At 37.9% G+C, this 25643-nt stretch overlaps 1 protein-coding gene across 1 annotated transcript in view; it reads left to right on the forward strand.

The window, feature by feature from the left end:
- Positions 1–1702: 1702 nt before the first annotated feature.
- LOC145994875 (protein KRI1 homolog) overlaps positions 1703–25643 on the forward strand; it is a 69593-nt gene continuing 45652 nt past the window's right edge. Inside the window, exons 1-5 of the mRNA XM_083131306.1 lie at positions 1703–2107; positions 7074–7141; positions 15285–15513; positions 19314–19477; positions 22450–22610. Coding sequence (XP_082987432.1) covers positions 1996–2107; positions 7074–7141; positions 15285–15513; positions 19314–19477; positions 22450–22610 — 734 coding nt within the window. The 5' untranslated portion in view covers positions 1703–1995. The remainder of the gene's footprint in view (positions 2108–7073; positions 7142–15284; positions 15514–19313; positions 19478–22449; positions 22611–25643) is intronic.

The following is a 25643-nucleotide window of genomic DNA, read 5'->3' on the forward strand; positions in this document are numbered from 1 at the left end:
AATCTTTTTTTCTTTAGTTTGAAACATTTATTTTACATATTATGCTGTTCATGAGATAACATTTTTGTAATCTGTAATTTTAAAGGGAGTGTATTGTTTGTAATAAAATATTCCAAACCATATCAAGGGTAGAACTACAAATATTGTCAACTGACCCCGAACATATGGTCAACTCACTTCACATACGAGGTGAATTTACATTACTGACACTCTTCGAAAATAAAGACAAACTCTTACAAGTTTTAGAAGTATGGTGAATTTTTAATTCATAGTGATCGAAGAAACTAGAGGTATTGTTTGTTCATAGCCTGTCGTCAATAGTAGATCTTATTTTTTAAGAACTTCAAAAACAGAAGGGTGCCTTAGAAAAATTGTTAAATGTTTCAAATTTCGCCACGACAGATAAATGGAAATAATGGCGATACACTTGAAATCATGGAGTTTATTGTTAGGAATATAGTCTAAGTCTTACTTTCAAGTAACTTTCAAGAATTATATGGCACGTTTGTTATTCTGATTTAACGATATACGTGTTGCAGAAAATTCATGCTGCACTCATGACCGTCCGGAAGGGGGGCAAGGGGGGCCGTGTCCCCTTCCTGGAAAATGAAAGTCAACAAAAAATTATCTATTTTTCACATATAATTTCATTTCAGCCACAGTAATATGTGTTAATTATTGCATGAATATGATAAATTCAAATTTAAACAATATTTTTTGAGGGAACAACACTATTATTGGGGAAAATGTGCTTTGTTTGCCATACCCCCTGGAAAAAACTACCTTCCTTGCCCCTCCCTAGAGAAATACTGTGGACGTCCATGGCTGCACTCCATATTTTAAAAATGAAAATTTACATAAGAGAACTTGAAATATATATATATATATATATATATATATATATATATATATATATATATATGTGTGTGTGTGTGTGTGTGTGTGTGTGTGTGTGTGTGTGTGTGTGTATGTATATATATGTATATATATTGAGAACTGAATTTGAAAATTCAGGCGCCAGTTGAAAATCCCTACATTTTACATTACCAATTTCGCCTTAAAATAAGCACTCAGAGAAGCTATTATCAATTACACAGGACAGGCAAGGCAACCGTAAGGTTTTCTTTCACGAAAAGATTCGGAAGAGTTTGTGGTGGATGACACGCATCGCACACCCCAACCCAGAGCTATAGATCGACCACAAGGAAAAAAAACCTTGGGACGGGAAGTCCCCGCGCAGCTTTCCCTTCTTCCCTCCACCTCGGGCCATAAGGAAGCATGGTCCACTCTCCCCCTCTCCTAGTCGCGGGTGTAGGGTGCACAAATGTCCGCGGCTTCGTCGGGTACAAGAGATCTGACCAATAAGGACGTTTGAAACCCACGTGACTGTCACCGAAAGAGCTCTCCCCCCAATTTGTGCTGGAAACAGCAAAAGAAGACGGCCGCGCCATCTATTAGCCACCGATGGAAATGCAATTTCAAAGCGCAGCGAGGTTTAAATGTAGGGTAAGCTTCTATACCCTAACTATTCTATGACCGTATATTTCACTTTGTAGATAAGGTTTAGCATAGTGAGGGTGCAAAAGTTGCGAAAAGTGACGGCAACTGGCCCCCTAATCGACGCCACTGTGTCCTCGGTTATATCTACTGATCGTATTTGGCGCTGCAGTCGAAGTGCAGTTCGAAAGATTTTCACCAGTCCACGACTTCAACAAATCCTTTTTGGACTTCAAGACCGCGTTGCGAGACCATTCTCGAAGTATCCTCGCTTCAAATACGGTCTTGCACCTTTCGGACACGGCCTAACACTTTCTGATAAGTTTCACACATTGAAAATGCAGAAAACATCGCGAATTAACCACATGACAATTTCGAATTTCTCGATTTTTCGAGATTCCGCACACCCCTAGCATTTAGCATAATTTCAGAGATAAACAACCCTTTTCGTTATCGGTAGGTTGGCATTGGCAACGCTGAAGGGAAAATCAAAACAAGATGTCTCATTTGTTCGAGGTAGATGATGATGGTTGTGATGTTAAAATATCTGTAAATAAAAATTATGCTTCAAGATATGATAACTGGAGACGAAGGGAGGAACTTGAGAAGTGTAAGTTCTTTATGTACTTGTGTTATGTTGTTAAAAATATTATTTAAACGAAAGTACAGTACGCTATCGCCTGCCATAATGTGTTACAGAATCGAAATACCAAGTAACAGTAAGTACTCGTAAATGTAAGAAATAGACATTATCTTAGTTAGAAATGCATTATTTCACCTTAGGAAATGTTCCGCATTCCAAAATAGTACGTTAGCAATGTAAAAAAGTGCGAAATATATGATTTATATGTGTCACCCCCATACTATAATAGTACCGAAAGATATAAAGATTACACTTCGTTTAACATTTTACACGAGAATGTTACTTTGAACTATGAAAAAAGCAACATAGATGAATCACGGTTAATTTTGTATATAAGTAAAGTATATTGTGTTTGCTTACTATGATTTACTGATATAGGCTATTGCACTGCCAAGTTTCTGAGCACCCAATTATTTATTCATTATAATTACTTGCAGAAGGTTGTTTAAATATCTGTCCCAAGTTTCTTTTGTTTTATTGCGATTTCATCATGTTACGAATGCAATTTTTACATGGTTCGATTTCGATCTACATCTTTTAACACATACTGCGGAGTTTTAGCGATTACTTAAGGTTGTGGGAGCGATTTTACAATACAGGGAATTTCTCCATTTTGTTTGAAATTCGGCATACTCACTAATTTTGACCCCCTAATCACGAATCTGTAGTCAAAATTTGGCGCTCACACGTGGAAATAGCAAAATAATCGAAATTAAGTTCTTATTTCCACACCCTCGATTTCCGAATTTCCCGCCGGTTCCGGGCTCCGCCCCTGGGGTAATCGACCTACCGCCCCCAACCGCTATCGCGGCCCCGCCTCCGCTCCGCTTCGCTCCGCTCCGGCTTCCCGCCTATATCTATAGACTCCCTGTTAAGGGCATGTTAGAAAGTGGCCGGATTCACCTGCCCCGAAATAAGCGCCAAATTTATACGTGAGCGCCAAATTTTAAGTGCAGATTCGTGATTAGGAGACCCAAATTAGTAAGTAACCGAAAATTCAAACAAATTGGAGAAATTCCCTGTATTGTTAAATTATACCAGGTTGTGTTCAATATATGCTTTCGTGGTTAAGTTTGGTTCCCTAAATGCATTCTACTAAGGCTCCGAGGTACTACTTTACTATACATGAGACACCTATCAATGATTTATTTCGGAATTTTTTACATTGCTAACGTACTATTCTGCATTGCGGAACATTTCTTTAGGTGAAATAATGAATTTCTAACGAAAATAATGTCTACTTCTTACATTAACGAGTACTTACTGTTGTTCCTTATTTCCACACACAATATGGCGATAGCTTACCCGTTCATCGCACTTTGTGCCAGTATTTTGTAGATTTGGAGTGTGCATGCAGTGTTGCAACCTTGTTCACAGAAAAATACCTGGTAACAGTAGTATAAGCCGGAGACACATTAAACTCGGTTGTTTTCAAATAAAAATCATTGCTACTTACCTCATATGCATAGCGGAAGATTTTTCAAGCTGGCGATAACTTTTTTCCATGAAAACACGTTACTTTTAACATTATAATCATTTATTGGTCGTTGCTAATTCGCCGGACAAATCTTGACTCACGTTGTCTATCGTCAGCTGATATGCAGTATCGTCAGCTGATGTGCAGTGTTTCCAAACTTATGAACCGATAAATGCCGCACAAACTATTCACAAAAGGTTTTTAAGCGAAAATTGAGGCTAAACTGTACTTTACGTCCTTATCTGCATGGTGATTGCTTCTTTGCGCTCGCGGTGCGCGATGGTGGTGCGGCACCCGGCATCTCTTCGGGTAAGTACCTTTTTCTTTTTACACTTTCTTTTCACGATATCTCCACTATCCATTCACGGGGTCGAGGTATGTCTACAAGGTTAGGTTAGGCCTGTTAGGTTAGGTTCCATTAGCACTCATTTCACCCCTAAATATGTGCTTCATTATCTAAAAAATTCCTTGGTATGTTCAATTACGCATATCCGGACAATATCGGTTTTTCTCGATTTACTGTTTCAGGATATTTTTCCTACCTTTGGGATTTACGTTGTTCAATTCCTTATAAAATAAGCTTTCCAACGATATATGACACGTATTCCTTAGGAAAAGGACGTAAACTAGAGTGTTACCTTAAATTGGAACAAAAAACCCGCTCACACGTCATCTTGTAAAACTACCGCGTGGTTGCTACACTGTGAGGGGGTTACATAACCGAACGCACGGAACATTTGATTCACGTAGTCGACGGTAATGGCGGCACGAGCTATCGCACAACGGAGATGCATGATTGACGAAAAATACCTTATTTACAGACAAAATACGTAGCACGATTCTAAAAAACAATATCTCCGGCTTCAGAAAGTCCTCAAGAACACAATTCTGTAAGTACTTTCTCGTCTTTTCTCCTGTAAATTTTAAGAAATCCGTCTCTGACTTATACTACTGTTACCAAATACCTAAATTAAAAACATTTCACGAAATTTTTTCACCAAAAAAAAATTGAATTTTTGACATTAGGAGTAATTATTAAACCATTGACATTAGCCCCAAAAACCATTGGTGTTAGCCCAAAAATTCACGATAGCCCCACGAACCATCACTGGGACGAGGTATGCCTACTAGGTTAGGTTAGGCCTGTTAGGTTAGGTTCCATCAGCACTCCTTTCATTCAATTTAGCATATACAGACAACATCGGTTTTTCTCGATGAAAGAAAATATACGGAATTCTTTTAATTTTAACCTTCCACGTCCTGCATTCCACTTCTTTCTTCAAGATTTTGAGGTTTTGAGGTCGTAAATAGTAAAGTTGTAGTTCGAGTAACTCGAGTTACGCCCTTCTATCTTGCGACAAATGCTTACTTTTTGAGATACGTCATCACTCGTGGAGACCGTATCTTCGCATCCGTTGAGTTTTGCGACATGCCACTATGGCAGTTTGTAGATGTCACCAAGAGTAAAGCCCCGGTGGACTTATCTCAATTTACCCTTTTTTTATGTATGACTATTATAGAAAACTAATTGCATAAGTTTTCATGCTACAACATATATTTAGAAGATTTACATACATTTGTACACAGGGTGGGCCAATTGTTTGGAACCACCCCTTTAAAAGACAGAGGGACTGATACCAACAAATACAATGTCTCAAAACCTGATGTGAATGAGGGGTAAAACCATCCAGATCATGCTATCAAGATTGTCACCATCTTGAAGTCGAACATCATCTTCTGAAATGAAAAGGTGGTCATGTAACATGGTCCATCGGTGGCTCAGTCGGTAACACATCTGACTACCATGCTAAAGGTCCCGGGTTCGATCTCCGGCCGGTTCAAATCCGTAAACTTTTCTAACGTTGGAAGTGGCTCCGGTGGCCACCCAGCATCAAATGACATGGGTACCTGGGGGAATCCCTGGGGGGTAAACAGGGTCAGGGGCATGATGCTGATCACATCACCCCCACTTACGACTGGATCAAAGTGTGGGGCCTATCCCCATACCCCCTATACACCTTCATGGTGTGGTGCTAAGCACAGGGGAGCACCTTACTTTTTTCTCTTTTTACACACACAAACACACACAACCACCTTTTCATTTTTTTTAAAAAAATGAAGTTGACTCCAAAGTAACAGCTTTGAAGATTGTAGCACCAGTTCTGATTTTTGAACACCACCACATATTTTATGTGTGTGTAATGACTTGGGTAATTGTATGAATGCTCAAATGTCTCCCCATCCCTTTTGACAGTATATGTAAGTCACCATTTCTTCCACTGTATTGCAGTTTCTTGTTTTTTTCTTAGTATGACATAATAGTCAAGTTAAAATTCATGTAGAATTTATCTGAAATTATGGTACATTATTTTGTAAATGCTGATCTCTTTACTATTTGCTGGATGTTACCCCCACACCCCCTATACGCACGCCTTCATGGTGTGGTGCTATGCACAGGGGAGCACTTTACCTTTTTTTTAGCTTTTGGTTAATCATCTTTATTTCTTGACATTTTTGCAATCTTTTACAGTAAATTACATTTTTTACATGCACATTTATGTGGTATTAGGTAAAACTTTTGGCTTTCCGCCACTCATTGCTGAATCACATGGATGCTGTTGCTTTCACATGGTCTTCTTCAGTGCTGAAGCAAGTAAGACAAAACTGCCAGCATGGTGAAAAAATCATAATATGCATTTAAATGATTGTGAATGCATTTAAATTGACATTTTTTACCAACAAACATTATTAGCATTTGTAACCTATGCACAAACTATGCTACATTTTTAAAGTGTCACACACGTAACACATTTTCATTAATACTTTTCATCCATTCAGGCTATGTCATTATACTCAGTTTTTTTTCATTTGTTAGAGATATCACAAAGTACTTCATAATTCTATGAAATTGGTTCATTATGAATTCTTTAATCCAACTGCATGTGTAGAACCTTGTATTTTATGTATGAATGTCACATGCAATGCTGGATGGATGTCCTCAGAGGCCATTTACTCTACCAACAAGTATTTGGCAATGGTGGTGGCTGGTTTTTGCTTAAACAACCATACACTGCTATGTACTGTTGTTGTGGGAAGGCAACAGAGTAGCAAATTTAGGGGCTTTGATCAGAATTTTGGAGATTCCCACATTCCAAATAGAAACACTAGATTTTATTTTCATGAGCGTGCTATGCAACATAAATGGCAGCTACTGTCTGCCTGCATTCGGGAATATCATACCACAACAGATTGTACAGATCTGTACCAGAGTACAGAGTGGCTATGTAGGAGATTAAGATATGTGTAAAACTAAATTTTATACTCAGATTTTGTGATGTAAGTTCACTAATCAAAAAGTAAATGCTAGGTTTTCTTTTTTATTGATGGGATGCTAGTTTGAACTTATTTTACACACTCATACATATATATAATATGTTTTTTTTTTCATTTTTGTAGTAAAGTCAAGGTATGGGGAAATTGGCAGTGGGAGTTCAGACACATCAGAAGATGATGAGGAGGCAGAGGTAGGTAAACACCTTATTATTAAATTAAATATTATGAAAACATGTATTCTTGAACTGATTTTTTTTACTGAGGTAAATAATTTTTCACTTTTAACCCTTCATGAGTTGCACTAGAAAAGTTACGTCGATGGTTGTACACAGTGCCAGAGACCGGGTTTTTAAAATATCCTAAATTAATGGTCTAAAACGTCAGATCCTCAATTATTACAATTAAATATTTTCTTTCAGCAATTGAGATTCTATAAAACTATACAAATCGAAATTCCGTAAAAATTATGCTCTTCGTTAGTTGGGCACGGAACAATAGACTGGATTTTCAGTAACCAGTAGGTACGCCTATAGTCGTGCATGCACTCAGACAGCAAGGGGCTTCAACAACCCCCCTCCCCCCCCTAGTGGCTCGAATATCTTACTAACACTGAAAACAAAATAATGGTTTAAAAGAGGAAGGTCAAGACAAAACAATTATTGATAAATAACGATGTTAAAAATTGCACACCCGGAACGAGATACTGTGCTCGACCAACGCAGGGTGAAGACGTATAGATGTAGAGATGAATCCATGTTAAGTGTTTGTTTTATACGTTTCTTGGGTATAGACTAGAGCTGAGCCGATGCCGATGTATCGTTATCGGCCAATACCAGTGGTATTGGTATCGGAAAGTATCGGTTGGAATTCATCTACCGATACCAGCCGATACTATTCCGGCATTTTGGTCTTTGACAGGGTTCACAAAAATGCCACGTGACACTTTAGCGGAGTATAATTATCCTGGAAATTATGCAAAATCGAAACTTTCCTTTTAATTTGCACCAGTTTTGCACGAAAAACTATATTTTGTAAGTACATAATATCTATTTTAATATTCTGATGCAATTCTTGAATATTCTAAAACAAAATTCTTGGTAAATTGATGCATATAATTGGAGAAGAATATTTAAAAAACAAACTTGATCAATATCTTGAACAAATTTAAATTATTGAAATTTTCAAGTAACGGTATCGGTAAGAGTATTGGCATCAGTATCGGTTCAAAGTGGTATTGGCTCAGCCCTAGTATAGACCAACAGTTACCAATCTAGAATTTACTAATTACACATCGCTTCAATAAAAATTGGCAATTATTTCATGAAGAACCTGAATAATTTGGATAATGGATGAATTCAAAGAAAGAAATACAGGGTTTTTAAAAAAGAATGGTACAAAAGTAAAGTTAATTTTTTGTAAGTGAAAAGAGGTAGAAAAGCAATTCTGGTGGGAAAGAAAAAAGGAAGGTTGTAAATTTACCTGGGCAATTACAAATGTTGGATATGAGCACCCTGGGAGTCGGACCCTGTGGCCGAGTGGTTAGAATATCGTGCTGCGATGCCAAGGCGTCCTGGGTTCGAATCCCGCTCGAGCTTTGTTTGTGAATGTCCATTCATCAATTCCATCCCCATCTTTGCAAATTAGCCAAGAGGCACAAAACGCGATGTAAAATAAACTAAATCAATCAATCAATGAGCACTCTGGGTAACATGGCAGATGTCAAAACGATAATCCATTTCTTGCCAGACGCGTTCCAACATATCATTTATGGTTTAAAGCATAGACGCTTTCTTAGAATACGCCATACAGTGGGTTGTGATGCATTAAGTTCTTTTCTTGCTTGATGGTCGTTTCTTGAATTTCGCAAGAAAGTGTGTCTGAACTGTAACAACTGCCCTTGTTCGTGCAAATTCCATTATGCAATATGCTTGCTCTACCTTCGTTGATGCCATTTTACCTATCAACAACGAATAGCACCTGTAGCGGATTTTATGTCAACTACAACCACAGGCTATAATTTTACAACCTTCCTTTCTTCTTTCACACCAGAATTGCTTTTGCATCTCTTTTCACTTAAAAATAAATTATCTTTACTTTTGTACCATTCTTTTTGAATAACCCTGTACTATTTATAGAAATTAGAGATTGGACAGAATTGTTCAGTCTTGTTAGCCAATATCACACAGTGTATCACTTTTTCAGTTAAATGTGCTGATAATTTTGTCTGTTTGTTCTAGAAATATCATGTAGATTGTGTCGTGTTGTTGCTGCTTTTATGAATGTAAATTCATATATTTTGGTTTCATAAATTAAATATCTAAATATAAAGTTCAATTTTCTAAAATGTTGCATATTTTCCATTTTTTTGTTAAAATTGGGGAACGGGCATTACATGTCTTCAAAGAGTGATGTTTTATCATGCATCCCTCCAAAATTGAATCTTTCAGTGTATATAGGGCCAATGCTAGAACAAGTGATTTTCTGAATTTTTTTTTCTGTAATGTGGCAATACTGCTCTCCTTATACAGTGTTAATTCCCCACTCCCGCGAGAGGTATCAGCCTATTTTCCATGCAACTTTGCTTTGCATGGTTGTAGGAATGTACCACTGCTGTTACTATTTTTTTTTCTATTTTAATGGCTACAGAGGCTTGCTGAATACCAATTTTTGTGTAACTTTTTATTTTCGTATTCCTCTTCCTTTGCTAGAAGTCCTGTCATTTAGAAAAAAGAAGAATGATTTCATCTCTACGACAATTAGTTCTTTAGCTATGATTTTTTTGTACATCATGGGCAGTTTAAAAAAGCACTTGCTTCATGAGTTTCTGTTCGGAGAAACTCCCATTCGCTAAAGTTTAAAGAAGTTCTACAGAGACATGTACAATTCCATCCTCATAAACCCTGGAATAAGTTCGTTTGAAAGGTGGCTGATAGAGAACTGCATGGGATCACTTTCGCTCGCTCGTGCTTGTTCGAGTCTCCCACCCTCGAGCATGTTAAGCTCGAGCGTATACAATGGAATATAATTTTAATGTGACAATAATCATGGACACATACATGTACAACCTTGGTAGTTTCAGCCCACAATCATTTTTTTCATTTTCATATATCACTGTGTACTGATAAAGATAGACTAAACTACATTTTAACATGGAGATGATGTTTCAATTTCACTGCATCTTTCACTTCACAGTCCATATTTGAGGGCCCCCTACCACAAATTAACACTTATACGCAGTGGCGTGCGGTGCTAAATCAGGCAGGGGAACAGGTGACATGCACTTGCCCCCTCCCCTCCCATACCTATCGTAATATAATACAGTAGACCAAGTAAAATTCAACCCTTGTTGAAATGAACCAAATAAACATACGAAACATATGCTAAAAAATTTCAGAAGTCACATACATGAAGCACGTTAAAATTATGAAAATATCAATGTTAAAGCAAATATGATATAATGTAAAGAAAACATTAAAAACAAAATTGTTGATGCGCAACATAGGAAACATTAATAAAAGCAATTTATGAGTGATCAGAGAAAAAATGTTTTGTCGAAACCGGTTTCATCTCTCTATTTGTAGATTAAGTTGACATTTTTTTTATAGTTAAGCATTGTAATTCGAACGTCCTCAATGCAATAATGGCAATCAGATGGCCGAGTTTTTTCATGACATCCACTCATGGGCGTCCGGAATGGGGTCAAGGGGGGCGTGTCCCCCCCCGGAAAATGAAAGTCAACCAAAAATTATATATTTGTCACATATAATTTCATTTCAGCCACAATAATATGTGTTAATTATTGCATGAATATGATAAATTCAAATTTAAGCAATGTTTTTTTGAGGGTACAACACTATTATTGGGGAAAAGGTACCTTGCTTACCCCCCCCCCCCTGGAAAAAAAAGCCTGCGGACGTCCATGCGTCCACTAGATTTGTAGAAATTGTGACAAAACCCGAACTGTTCCAAACTCCCTTCTCGGGAACAAACAAGGACAACAATAATTTGCCACTGGAAGAGTATACAGTTACTGAGTTGTAGTAACTTGTTTGAAAATGCCTTGTGTACGATTTAGTTTTAGTTTTTAATTCGGTTAGGATAGGTGTTGGTTTGCTGTCTTTTCAGTAAAGTTCAATGAACTAAAATCTTTCGTCTTAAGCCGGTCGACCATACAACACTCGCAACATTCGCTTTGTCCTGCCGCTGCGTGCGTCTTGGGGCTGGTGGAACAGGTGGATGCGAGTTGTTCCCTCGGAAGCTATTTCGCAGCGTTTACCCAAGGCATTTAGCAGACGCTTAGACTGTAGAAGATTTTTCCAGTTCGTTATGAATGACAGACGCAATTTTGCAATGAGATTAGAAAACTTAGACTTACTACACTCAAAACCATCACTACGACGCAATTAAACTTTAGCACATAGCAAAAACTCGAAGGAAAACAAATTCGCTATGTCTCTCGCAGGGAACAGCTAGAGAGGTCAGCTTCCACGGCACCATGAGGATCGTTTACCTTCGCGCGTGGTCGGAAATACTCGGCAACAGCCAGCAGAGGGTGGGACGACGAGGGTAGGTGAAGTAAACAAACGTCCAGTCACGGTGAAAGTTTTTCTTCAGCGTGTTGATTTCGGAAGAAAGAAATGTTTTTATTATGTAATTATAGATAATTTAAATAGCTAAAAAGGGTGATAAGTAGAAGGGAACAACCTGTTCCCTCTGTTCCATGGAGGGACCGCCACTGCTTATACGTGTACTACTGGGCTTTGAGTGTACAGCGCTCGTTTTGCCTGTTCCGAGTGTTGTGGAATAACGAAACCAGTTGCATCAAATTTTGTCCAAGTGGAAACCATTTGAATGGTTCAGCAGCCTCTCTGCGATGATGTGAGCATCATCCAAGTTAAGGTGTGCTTCAACCACGTCAAAGATGGCTACATGTTGGTGGTGAGTGAATCACATCCCAGTAGACCCTCAACAACTTGAAATCACAATAACTTTGATCAAGCAGGATCATCATGTCACCATCTGAGAACTATTGGACAATGGACAAGGTGGGAATAGGATTTGGTCCAATACATTTCGAGAGAGTATTTGGTCCTGACGAGAGTGTCTGCAAAATTTGTGCCGATGTTGATAACTACGGAGCAGAAGAAACTCGCACCTGATTCGGCTTTCTTGACCAAATGTGACATTCCTCTGGTTTGACAGTACAGCTCCTGATTTTTGGCTGTTCCCCAAGTTCAAAATGCTGCTGAAAGGGGCCCAATTTGAATCAGGAGAAGCCATTTTGCGTAATGCAATGACCCAACTGTATTCCATTCTCAATGACACCATATAGAAGTGCTTCCAACAATGGCAGGTTTACTGGGATAAGTGTGTGCAGTCCCAAGGATGACTTTGTGAAGGCGATTAGAGTTTCAGATCTCCAGGTGAAAAGTTGTATTTTTTCCAGCCAAAGGTTGGATGCTTTTTTGAACATAACACAGAGATCAAGGACGGATAACAGTGTGGCCCTTAGAAGGGCCGATTCTTCGCAATCCAGAGAAGCCGAACATGATGATGAGGCCCTTACAAGAACCGATTCTGCACCACACAGCCCCTCTACCAGTAGCAACACAGGACAGGAACGCCCCACTGTAACAGTTTTACCATTCGTTGGACATACATCCTGGAAGTTGAGCAGAATTCTAGCCAGGCACGGGCTGAAGACCATTCACAGGGTGCCACTGAAGACCGTTCAGTCAAAGATGACCTGGAACTCCGCATTGCAGGAGTATACTGTATACCATGCGAGTGTGGGACACCATATATAGGCCAAATGGGATGCACCATTGAGCAGCGACGGAATGAACATCAGCGTAATATCCGGTTATACCAACCCGAAAAGTCAGGACTTGCGGAACACAGCATCACCGAGTGACACAGGATTTTATGTGCCGACACCAAAATAATATCCAAATGTGCCAATTACTGAGAAGGAAGCCATAGCCATTTCACGGGAAAGCACCAATCTCAACAGGGACGTGGGACTCCAGCTCAATCACACTTGCAGGCCCGTAGCTAGAACTGACCTCCAGGGGGGGCTCACGGGTTATCAGTGGGGGGCTTTGTGAATCAAGTCCATTTTTCAAAGTTTGATAGTATTAAATGAAGGTAAATTGAGGACTAAAAGTGGTAAACGTTGTAAGTGCCAAAAGCGAAAGAGTTGGGAAATCGCATCGTTCTGCACATCAGCCTGTAAGAACGTTCACACTAGTGACCTCTTTACACGCCCTTTGAACTACTTAGAGGGCTACCAGCCACTTTTCATGTTTACCACATTATAAGGCATTGCACATTTCACAGTTTAACGTGGAAAACGGTGTTTGAATTCTTGTGGCACTTGCAGCGTTTACCAATTTTAGTCTTCAATTATGTGTGTCGGGGGTCATTAAGTTAAATTAAAATATAAAATTTAGAAATATACAAATTCTACAGTTTTTTCTACCACTTCTGAAACATCTCTTGAAGTGACACCATCCATACTACGTATATGTTAAAGTGTACAGTCACGGACACTTCTGGGTTGTAATGACCTAATTTACTTTCAATGGAATCGCTACAATGCAGAAGTGTCCGAGACTGTACAATATTCACTTCAATCATAGTGCCTACCGTACATTCCACCCCCGGCCAAAGCAAAAAAAATATTGGGATCTGTTGACATTTGACGTAGATGCGGAAGGAATGTGGATAATGATACCAAAGTCTCAGATTTCTGTCAAACGAGAGGCTGCAACACGGGCATGGATGGTACAGATAAAGAAGGCCTCCTATAAAAGAACTTTCTAAAGTCTAGAGAATCTTCTAAACACTTGCCGCTGCTTAGACTTCTGCTCATAAACAAGATGAACGAACGAAGTTGTGAACAAGTTCTGTCTACATTTTCACTCTTCACCTCAAATTAGAATACAAAATAGTTTTACCTAGGGGGGCTGGTGTCAGTGCCAGGGGGGACTGCCGACCTGTCAGGGGGGCTGAGCCCCCCCCCCCTGGCCCCTGCCTGGCTACGGGCCTGCATGCTTGGAACCAACTCCTCCATAAAAGCACGACACTAGCCAATGAGAACACCGGATCCCGAGAGAGCCATAGCAAGACAAAGTTATATATATATATATATATATATATATATAACAGTTGGGCTGAAAAGTTCGTAGGCTGACTCATAGATGGCGTTACTAGAATTAAATCCATGTGATTTTTACTTAGTACTAACCTTCAAAAGATACGTGTATAAATTTCACAGCTGCCGGATAATTAGTTCGTGAGATATAGCATTGTGAGTGAAGCAGCTTTTGTTATTGTGAAAAAATGGATAAAAAAGAATTTTGTGTGTTAATAAAGCATTGCTTTTTGGCGAAAAAAAATACTGTTGAAGCCAAGGCTTGGCTTGATAAACATTATTCGGACTCTGCACCAGGAAAATCAACCGTTGAGAAGTGGTTTGCTAAATTTAAATGAGGCGAAATGAGCATCGAAGACGATGCACGCAGTGGACGTCCCAAAGAGGCTGTTACCAACGAAAACATCAAAAAAGTCCACAAAATAATTTTAAATGATCGTAAAGTGAAGTTGATCGAGATAGCTGAGATTATTACATAGCGTTGTTGGAGCGTTTAAAGGATGAAATCACGAAAAAACGGCCCCATTTGAAGAAGAAAAAAGTGCTATTTCATCAAGACAATGCACCGTGTCACAAATCAATGAAAACGATGGCAAAATTATATGAATTAGACTACGAATTGCTTCCCCATCCACCATATTCTCCAGATCTGGCCCCCAGTGACTTTTTCCTGTTTGCAGATCTTACAAGAATGCTCGCTGGAAAGAAATTTAGCACTGATGAAGAGGTAATCGCCGAAACTGAGGCCTATTTTGAGGCTAAAGAGAAATCGTACTATAAAAATGGCATCGAAAAATTGTATGACCGCTATAATCGTTGTATCGCCCTCGAAGGCAACTATATTGAATAATAAAATCAAATTTTGTCAAAAAAATATTTTTTACTATGTTAGCCTACGAACTTTTCAGCCCGACTGTTAACCATACACTGGTCTCCATTTTTACATTCCCTGAAGATGAGAGCAATATATGTGCTTGAGATGTTGGAAGCTAATGCCGATTTAACCTGGCTCCTGGCTGGTATTCTGAGAACACCTGTTCGAATCATAACTCATGCATATCTTATCATGTGCCAAGGCGAGTACTTTTTTTTTAATATGATTTTTGCACATGGAGTGAGCCAAGCTTCAATTGGATATTTTATATCACAAAGTTATTGATTGTATTTTTTTATTTAAGGAACTTACACCAGAAATCGAAAAGGATTTTTTCAAGACACTTTCATGTTTGAAAAAGAAGGATCCAAAAATATATAATGAAGATGTGCACTTCTTTTCTGACAAGAAACAAGAAGACATCTTGCCCAAAAAGAAAAAGAAGAATGAAAGCAAGGAGAAGCCAATGTATTTACGAGATTATGAGAGGAAGCTGATTCTTGAGAAGGAAGGAAAACTTAGTGATGAGGAAGGTATGAACATTATTTTGTGTTGCTGGTACTCAAAGAAAGCATGCATTAGTATAGGGTAAGGTGAGATTAGTGGAAGCATTATTTGACTTTGATAAGATCAACTCGAAATGAGATTTTGTTGTAAGTATTGCAAAAATATTTTTTTTACAAAGTTGAGGTGGCACAGTACAATACCCTCCAGTAATTTTTTTATAATAATGCTAGACATGTGTGGTGTAAGTGGGCAAGAAAGCGATGAATCAATAGTAATAATATTAATAAACCACCAGCTATTGTGAATAATTCTTGTGTAGTAACTTTTTCTAGCATGCAAGTCAGTAAATCAAAAATATGCATGATTTCCATCATCTTAGTTTTTTTTTGTTTCAGTTTATAGTTTCAAATAGTTTAAACATTATATAACATGTAGACAGTTTCAAAGCCCTTATGGATTGGAAAGAAAATGTGATTTTAGAATAGATATTAAAAAACTAAATCAAGAAGTTTGTAAAGGACTGAATTACTTATGGGATAAAGGTTAAAATAAATAAAATAAGCAAAAAATATATATATATATTTTAAAATAATGAACTGAAGGTAGTATTTGCAACTAGACAAGAACACTGTGCATAAAGAGTGAAATTATTAGCTTGCATCCAATTTGACTACATTACTATAAGCTCTAACCATTTTATTTTTTTATTTACTGTGAAGCAATTGATAATTCTTATACACCTAGCTCGCTCACCACACTCGAGTGTCACAGATTCATGACTATCATAATACTTTTTTTTAGTATATAGCTAGTTTATGAATATGAAAACCTTGTTTTGATACTACACACTGGTTTCTATTAAAAATATAGTCCAAGAATGAATTATCCTTTTCCTAATTTTTCATATTTGTTGGAAAGAATCCCTTTGAACATTCTGAAAACCATGCATTGAAACAGCATCATAATGTTTTCCAGGTGTATGTGGTAGCAGATACGTAGATTTTAAAGGGAAAAAGAAATCCTCTAAGAAGGACAAAAAGGGAAAATTATAGCCAAAAAAAGGGGGAAAAAGGACATTTTTTTTGCACTTCACTAAAAATAATACTATTTTAAATGAAAGTGCAATATATACCATTCATATATAAAAAGGGATACATAAAATTTTGTATTAATGTATCCATTTTTATATATGACTGGTATATATTATGCTTTCATTTAAAATAATATTTTTAGTGAAGTACAAAAGTAAACTAGTCCTTTTTCATTTCCTTTGTTGAAGTTAAATACAGTGAATAATCTTACCATCTGTTTCGATGAAATCTTCCGTGCAACAACTTACCTCATTCCATAGCTCGCTGCCACTTTTACCTGGTTTCCTTCACCATTTCACTGACACTCAATACTGTTGTCACTGTCACACAGTTAAGTTAAAACTATTCTATAAAACTTGACAATATAAGTCTAAATCTAGCAGATAAGTACACTTTCAACCCAACAGGAGTACCCCTTACAATGTGTTTGTTGCTGCGTAAGGTAAGCCCAGATCTCATTTTTTCAAGAATCGCTGCAACTTACTCCCAACACTCGTGGAAGGAAGGTAAGGTAGAAGGTGTTTGTTGTTTCTTTCCTCTAAACTGCACCAAATAGGCAATTGTTGAATGTTTTGTTCAGGGGAAAAACAGCTGTACAAAATATTCCATATCTTGTCAATAAAGGGACCAAGGAAGATGTTTTCTTTAAAAGGAAAAATGGAGTGTAGGCTGAAAAACTAGTCAATTAAGGGACCAGAAAGGAAAATGTTTTAAAATAGGTGAACATTGTTGTTATTTATTCCATGATCCATGTTGAAAAATGAAAAAGGTCTTTAAAATCTGGTCTCTAGCCATAATTTTGAAGTTCAATAAGTGATAATTAAAGAGTGGAAAACTTCCCTTTGATGTTTTTTTTTCTATTTGAGAAGATGTTAATGTAATTGCAGCAATTTAAGCATTGCTAACCTGTGTTGAAAATTCACTATCGTAAAATCATTAGGCCGATGAAATCTTTGTAAATAAATCTGAAATATTACTACAATATACTACTACATCATCTATCTTACGTGTAGTTTAGACCGCTAAAATTTGTGTAAAAACAACTGTCCTGGCAAGGAAAATAATGTCAAAGAAGTAAAGAATTTAATATTTATTGAATAACAAAAATAATGATTAAGATACGTCCAATTTGATGAAAGGTAAAGTTCCTGTTAAATTTTTTATGTATATTATTGTGTGTAGTGGTGTACATAAATCTTTAGGGGCCCTCCCCGACGGTGTAGTGGTAATGCCATCGCCTTGTAATCAATAGATCCTGGGTTCGATACTCAGTGGAGGCACATAGTGGTTCGGGTCCCACTTTAAAATGTAGGTGCAGTCCTGATTAGCTTATCTTCCTTAGTACTGTCATTCAAAGCCATATGTTCCCAATCTAATCTCGGTGGAAATAATTGATTGATTTGCTTCATTTTACTTTGCATTTTGTGCCACTTTTGGCTAATTTTTCAAAGATGGGGATGAGTGATGATGTGATGAAATTGATAAATGGACACTTACAAACATCCATGCTCAGGTCGGGATTCAAACCCTGGCGTCATAGCGTGATGTGTTAACCACTCCGCCATGGGGGCTGGCTTTCGGCCGAAATACATAACCCTCATTGGTCGATACTGGCAATCACACGAAAGACAGAAGTGAGGAGGATAAGTATAAATTTGCTGATTCTCCTTCCCGCTTGAACGTAAATGAAACAAAGCTAATTTCGCAGTGACCTTCATCCCTCTTTTCCAAGAACTTTGCAAATACTTTACCCGGCATTGGTGCAGCGGGGGGTTAAAAACATCCACCTATCTTACGACCACTGGCAATGAATGTTTTATTTCCTACAGCGTTAAGTAAGTAGTTACATGCCTTCATAGTCACATTTGGGTTCAGTTTTCACTTACCCATGCCTTTGATCTTGCCATCTACTTCCCAGGAGAGTGGAGTTTTATCCAGTGTTTCTAGGAAAATCTATGGATCTTTCTGTGCTGGTCTCCCAATCCGTCACAAGGAAGGGTGAACGAACTTTTGAAAAGGACAAATGTTGAGATGAGCTGTTGCCTTTGTCTGTTTTTTCTAGCCACTGAAAATCTTTGGTATCGGTAATAGAAAATCAACCGATACTCACCGATGCCGATACCGCCGGTATTGGCCGATACCGTTAACATCGGTGTCGGCCCAATTTGTTCCAAATTTCTTTACGTTTATAAACACACAGCATCTGGAGAATTTTTTGTTATAATCGGCTAGAAGGGGAAAAATTTTGCATGGTTTATGAAGATTATGTTTCATATGAAGTTATCAGCTCACAGAGATGGGTTGTAACCGAGAAATTTGTAATTTTATGCAGTATCAGTTATGACATCATGATGATGTTATTTGAATATGTGTTTTGGGTGTGGAAAAGGAAATTTGCTTTTGAAAAACTACTGTGGGGCATGAGGAATGAAACGTACGCTGGTGACACATCAGTACTAAATAATTTAATTACTTCTTTTATTTTTTCTTATTATTTAATTAAAAAGCATAATGTTCAAGAACAAAAATAACGATGATGATAAACATATCTGGAAAAATTTCATTTTTGAATTGGAAAACCTGGAATTTCATAATCAAAAACTATGGTTTTTGGAATATTGATAATGAAACGTGGGAATTGTCACGTAGTGCACATGTAGCTCCATTTGACTTTTAATTGAAGTTAGTTTATGGAAATACAGGCAGATTTATATTTTAAGTTGCTTTACTTTTAGAGGATGAAGTTCCTGAGGAACCTCCACAGTCGCCAACATACATTGAGGAGCAACAGGCAATAAAGGAAAGTTTTCAAAAGGCTCTTCATGATTCCGAGGATGATGCCGATCCTAGTGACTTGGGAAGCTTGTTCAAGAAACGTAAAAAGACAAATAAGGAGAAGGTAGGTGTAATTATAAATCAGCAACTTCATATTATTACAGTAGAACCTCGGTTTTACATTTTTGAAGGGACTAAGCTGAAAAAACTTAAAATACGGGAAATTGTAAAAAAAAAAAAGAAAATTTTATAGCATTATGCTATGTTGGGACCATCACGATTGAATGTATAATGTGGGAAAATATAAAATCCAGGAACGTAAAATCTGGGTTCCTCTGTTTGTTCTTTTTTAGAGTCCAGGAGGCAGAAAATTCCTCGTGTCTCGACAGGTACTTTACAACTTCGAAGTCATACAGCACACTTGGTAATTGACATGGAGGAATATGCTTTGTTGTAGGTGATTGACCAATACCTATTTTTTTTTTTTTTGTCAGGCATTGAATAAGATGGTGCACCACCACACTGGGCCTTAGAAAGGACATTTCCAGCACGTTTGATTGAAAGAGATTGTGCAATTACCTGACCACCTAGATTACACCCCTGACATTACACCCCTGGACTTCTTTTCGTGGGGCTATCTCAAAGACACAGTGTAGAGCATTTCTGTCAGTGATCATGATGATTTGAAGGCCAGAATAAGAGCGGTCATTGCCACAGTAGATGGGGATATGCTATAGGTCTCGCGCCAGAACTTGAGCTCTGGGGAGAAAGTATTCGAGTTGACTGCGGAGGCAGTGACAACCCTTATATTGAGTTCTCCGCCCTTCAACAGCAGTGTTTGCAACCACACTAATTTCTTGCTATTCCCAATATAATGTTACCAGAATGTCTGATAACCAAGGGCATTTCTTAGCAAAGCTGTATATACACTATGTTGCTTTAATTGACAAAAGAATATATTGACCTTCTAGCCTATTACAGCCATGTTTGCTTTGTACACTCCTCTTCCCCCATTTCCTTCTCTCTCCTTTTCGTAATGGAAGTTATTGGGTTAAAAAGTCGGTCCTGTCCGTCACTCTGACATCAGTGCGTATATACGTCATGGCATTCTCGATATATATTTTTTTTCACTAAAGGGCCCCAAATATTTTACTTGCGGAAAGCCACAGGAAACTGCGCTACGTCAATGTAAAACTTTGATGTCACACAGCACAACTTGTAATTGACATAAAAAAACATACTATGTCCCATTTGATTTACAAACTCATAAAGTTTTATTGTGTATTAGTCTACTTCAACATGCGCACCTTTGGTGGCGATGACAACAACTAATTGAAATTCCAACTCTGTCCATCTGCTAACAACTCCACCATGGATATCGGATCGGCAGGTATCTTCGGAAACGTGGCATGTGCTTCTCCCACATTTCTTGCCTGGCTTCGCAATGCAGAACTCCCTTTCGCTGAATTATGCACATCTACATTTAAACTGAGTGACCAGTTAAATTGTTTACATCTGTAGATGGCAACATTGAAATTTTGCTGCACCAACCTGCCTTTTTCTTGCATGTGGCCTCTTCGGATTTCCACTTTACCCAGAGCTCAAGTTGTCGTGCGAGGCCTATAGAAAGGGTATGGACAGAGTTGGAATTTCAATTAGTTGTTGTCATCGCCACCAAAGGTGCGCATGTTGAAGTAGACTAATACACAATAAAACTTTATGAGTTTGTAAATCAAATGGGACATAGTATGTTTTTTTATGTCAATTACAAGTTGTGCTGTGTGACATCAAAGTTTTAAAGTACTTGAAGAACACCCTGTATTTCTACAGCATCAGAAGAATCACACTTTAACACTCTTGATAACACATGTTTGTGTTGAATGAGAGATTTAAATTTCTGTACGAAACAGCATATTTCAGGTTCAAAAGCTGTGTATAAAATTGGCATCAATTTTTGTTTTTTTGTCCTTAATTAAAGTATGTAATCAGATGAATGTAGTGGGTTGCATGTGACTATTTATGTTTATATTCATGGAAATAACAAAATAGCAGGATTTTGCACAGCCACAGGCTGCAAGGTCTGTCCAAAAAGAAACTGAACTTTTCAAGATTATTAATTTTACTTGTTATGTAGTTTAATCCGACTTATCCCCTACAAAGTAGTTCCCTTCACTGTTAATACACCGCTCATGCCATTTTTTCTACTGTCAAAATGCATTCTGGTATATATTTTGAGAAATAACCTGCAGGTTCCATATCAAATTTTCTTTCATATCTTCTGTTATCTGGAAATTGCATCCTTTCAAGTGGTATTTCCTCCTCATAAACTTAACACTGTGTATGGCTCATATATTTGTTCCCCATAAGTTTCTTGCAACAATTTCAGATTTTCAATAAATGAATAAATGTACTGGTCTGTTTCAAACAAAATTTCACCCATGTTTCTCTTCAAGAATCTTCCATTTTCTTTGTATCAGAAGATAGGTGGTTCAGTAGGAACACTACTTCACTTGAACACAGCAGAATGAAAATAAACAACATAGAATGATCATTTGTATCGAAAGTAATATTACTTATAAAGATTCCCACTATGCAGTGCAATAGTACAGGGTGACGCAAAAGTCCAGCACAACCCTTTTAATTTGAAAACGGCTTGACTGAGGACGATCAAACTTCGGATATGGGTAATGGGGGATGAGGGCACACCAGATGGGGCAAGTATGCACAATGGTGGCCATCTTGAAAGCTGCCATTTTGGAGTTATCTCTAGATTTTCAAATGGGAAGGGGTCATGTGACTGACACATGTGGTCATTTAAGATGTGCGTTTTCTCAGAAACAAGAATATGCAGTTATTTTTCCCCTAACTTTATTTAGTGAGGATATTAAGACCAAAAATGTAAAATATATAAAGTGGAAGAAATTTAAACGTGTGAATGTGAAATGGTGGTTCCACTGTATATAAATTTATAGTTACTTGAATGCTTTAAATTATAAATTTTGTTAAGTAATTTGTTAAGTGAAGAATTTTGTGTTGCCAAGTCACTGTTTTTCAGTTTTAAATATTTTTTTAAAAAACCCCCCTTTTTTATATTAGGAGAAAGAAGAAGAAGAGTATCGTCAGTGGTTAAAAGGTGAGAAGAACGAAATTGAAGATAAAAGTACAGAGTCAGATATGAAATACCTGCATGACTATTGGAATGATCCAAATTTGGAAAGCAATGAAGCATTTCTTCGAGACTATATTCTTGGTAAAAGGTAGGAATATGTTAATTATGGTTGAAAAAAATATTACACAGTACAGTGAAATCGCAATTATACGTTTCGCGATAGTACGTTTTTCCTGACTTTCCCTGCCAATTTCCCTAAGGCTGCGTGCTTTTATATATCAGTTATACGATTTTGCCAGTTATACGTTGAACGAGTTCAGTCCCATTAAGGAAAATACTTCAGTTATACGTTTTTAACTCTACTTGCTGGAAAGAATGCTGCTCTTGGACTTCAACATTTTCATGATGATAACATCTGCCACCTGTTCCCATACAGGTTTTCTTATCAGCTGCAAATATGGGACCAGACTCTCGACTTGGAATTCTATTTATGTCGCTTGCATCGGAGGGCATGGAATGGGCAATGCACCCTTGAACCAGATTGCCCTGTGCTAAATAATCCTACTTTTGTTATTTGCATTGTCGTATCTGCCTAAAGCAGATCGGAAAGTGATATCTTTCAAGCTGTCAGACAAGTCACTGGTGCCACACTTCCCTGCCTGTCGTAAACATTACAAACAAGCTGAAGAAAGGGATGGGGACTCAAGAGCAGCTGACAGGGAAGGGGAGAGTTCCGCTGTGTATTATTATGGTCATATTTAAAGATAATACGGTTGTTGAAGACAGAAGTTGCAGAACTTTTTTTTTGTGTAAAACAAAATTGCAGATAACCGAATTAATTATTGAACACTGTGACTTATTTTTACTGTGTGAATGATTCTGAAGAAAAGGAGGGATTATACTAAACACTGTATGCATTTTCTTTCTGCAACCATTTGAAAAAAAGCTCTTTGTTTCCCTTTCGTTCCTATGGGATAAATTTAAGATAAAAGGCTATAACTGCTCAACCACTGCATCTTTTTGAACAATTTAAATTCTACATGTAAGAGTAAAGAAAAAGCAACATTTTAAGAAACCTCCGAGAATTAAGGGAAGCAGGGGCAAAAGTCCGAAGTTAGATAGATTGATTTGCTTTATTTTACTTTGATTATTGTGCCACTTTTGGCTAATTTGCGAATATGGGGTGAGTGATGATTGGATGAAATTGATGAATGGACACTCACAAACAAAGAATCATGCCCAGGCCATGATTCGAACGCGGGACTCCTGGTGTCTTAGCACAATGTGCTAACTAACCACTCTGCCACGGGGGCAGGCCCCAAGGTTATAATATTTCTGTAATTACTCAAAATTTCTGAATTTTTTTCTTCCAAAGTTGCGGTATGAACATTACATATTCTCAGAGTGCAGTCTTTTGTCGTGCTTCCCTCAAAATTTGGTCCATCCAGTGTCCATAAGGGCCAACACTAGAAGCGAAATTCTTTAATTATTCAAAAATCTCCAAACGTCGTAATTTCACTTTTTTTTTTATTTCTTCAAATTTGCGGAATGAGCATTACATATCCTCATAAAGCGGTCTTTTGTCGTTCTTCCTTCAAAATTTTGGTCCATCCAGCATCCATAGGGCCGGCACTAGAAGCAAAATTCGTTAATTACGCAAAATTTACGAACACTGTAATTTTTTTTTCTCAAAAGTTGCGGCACGAGCATTATATATCCTCATAGAGTGGTATTTTGTCACGTTTCCCTCCAAATGTGGTTAACTCTAATTATTGGGAGGCACAATGTATAGATTTTACCTCCGCTAAAAGCCCTGTCTTTAAGAAAGAAAACAAAACCAATTTACTTCTCTCTATGACAATTAGTTCTCGAGTTACGATGTTTTGGTACTTGCGACAAGTTTGAAAAGCACACGCTTGAAAATGTGCCAGCTTCAACAGGAATACAGGCGCACGAAGCTCCGTCCGCTAAAGGTTTTAAGTCCACTTTATGCACAGTAAGGCTAATCGGTACTGGGTCTATAGTTTAAAGTGGGATCCGAACCACTATGTGCCTCCACTGGAACCCCTTAATTACAAGGTAATGACGTTACAGCAATGCCATCGGGGAGGCAAAAGAAAAATGCATACATAAGCCCCTCCCCCCTTTGAAAATCCTGGGCAAGCCACTAGCTCTATTGTTCAAAAGGATTAATCTTGTGTTATCCGCAAGATAAAAGTTATGGTTTTGTTTATCAGAAGGCAGCACAAGAACGAAAAGATGCAACCTTCATGTTGGATGAGTCATTGCTGCCAAAAGCGATATCGGCAAGGGACTACTTTGGAAGAGCAGGGGGGGGGGGGGGCGGAAGGATTATTGTATTGTAAGGGACATACGAGCAATATTTCCTATGCAGATAGCTGCATTAAAAAGAATTCTGCTTCTTGAAATTATTGCATAGCCCTGCACAGCAGTTGCAGATTAATTATAAGCGACATTTTTTTTACTCGTTCCTAAACCAATATTGGATAACTGGGGTTGGCAAATTCTCCTTACTTCTTTCCTGCAAACAAGAAGAAAATAAAATTTTCCAAGCAAGTCCCCCCCTTCCCTCCCTTCCCTCTCCCATATACTTGGAAGGATTACGTAAAAGTGTGTGAAGAAGTGTGAATAGTGATTGAGCCATGTTTTTTCTTAGTTGTCCATATGTTTTTTGTTGGGGAAGGGAGTACAAAGACACCTCAATCACATTTTTAGAATGTGTTAAAACCCTAGAGAAAGCAGCATTTAGTGACTATTGTTTTGGCAATTGTGCGTTTGTTCCCGGATCGTAAGGCAGGAGTTCAAGGTCACATGGTGAATGATGATGCAAAAGCACGGAAGAGGGGAGGGAGAGGTTGCCTGTCATATGGAACAGACTTCTGGCAAATTTTGTCATCGGCAGGGTTTGGAAAACGTATAAAGCGGGAAATGAGAGTCACAGTAAACGTAAGATCGAGATAAATATCCTAATGTTCAGCATGTTTTTTTTTGCAAGGAATTGGCTAAACGTATTAAGCGGGTTAAACCTTGCTCGCACACCTTCCACCCCCTCCCCCCTGCCCTCGGGCACCTTCACTGTCTATTTCTCATGATTTTGTGAGTTTACAATAACGATTTAGTACAGATCAGTGCAATACAGCAAACTGGTGGATATGTAGTA

The sequence above is a fragment of the Lepisma saccharinum genome, chromosome 1 (assembly GCF_977018435.1).
Source record: "Lepisma saccharinum chromosome 1, izLepSacc3.1, whole genome shotgun sequence".
Classification (NCBI taxonomy): Eukaryota; Metazoa; Arthropoda; class Insecta; order Zygentoma; family Lepismatidae; genus Lepisma; species Lepisma saccharinum.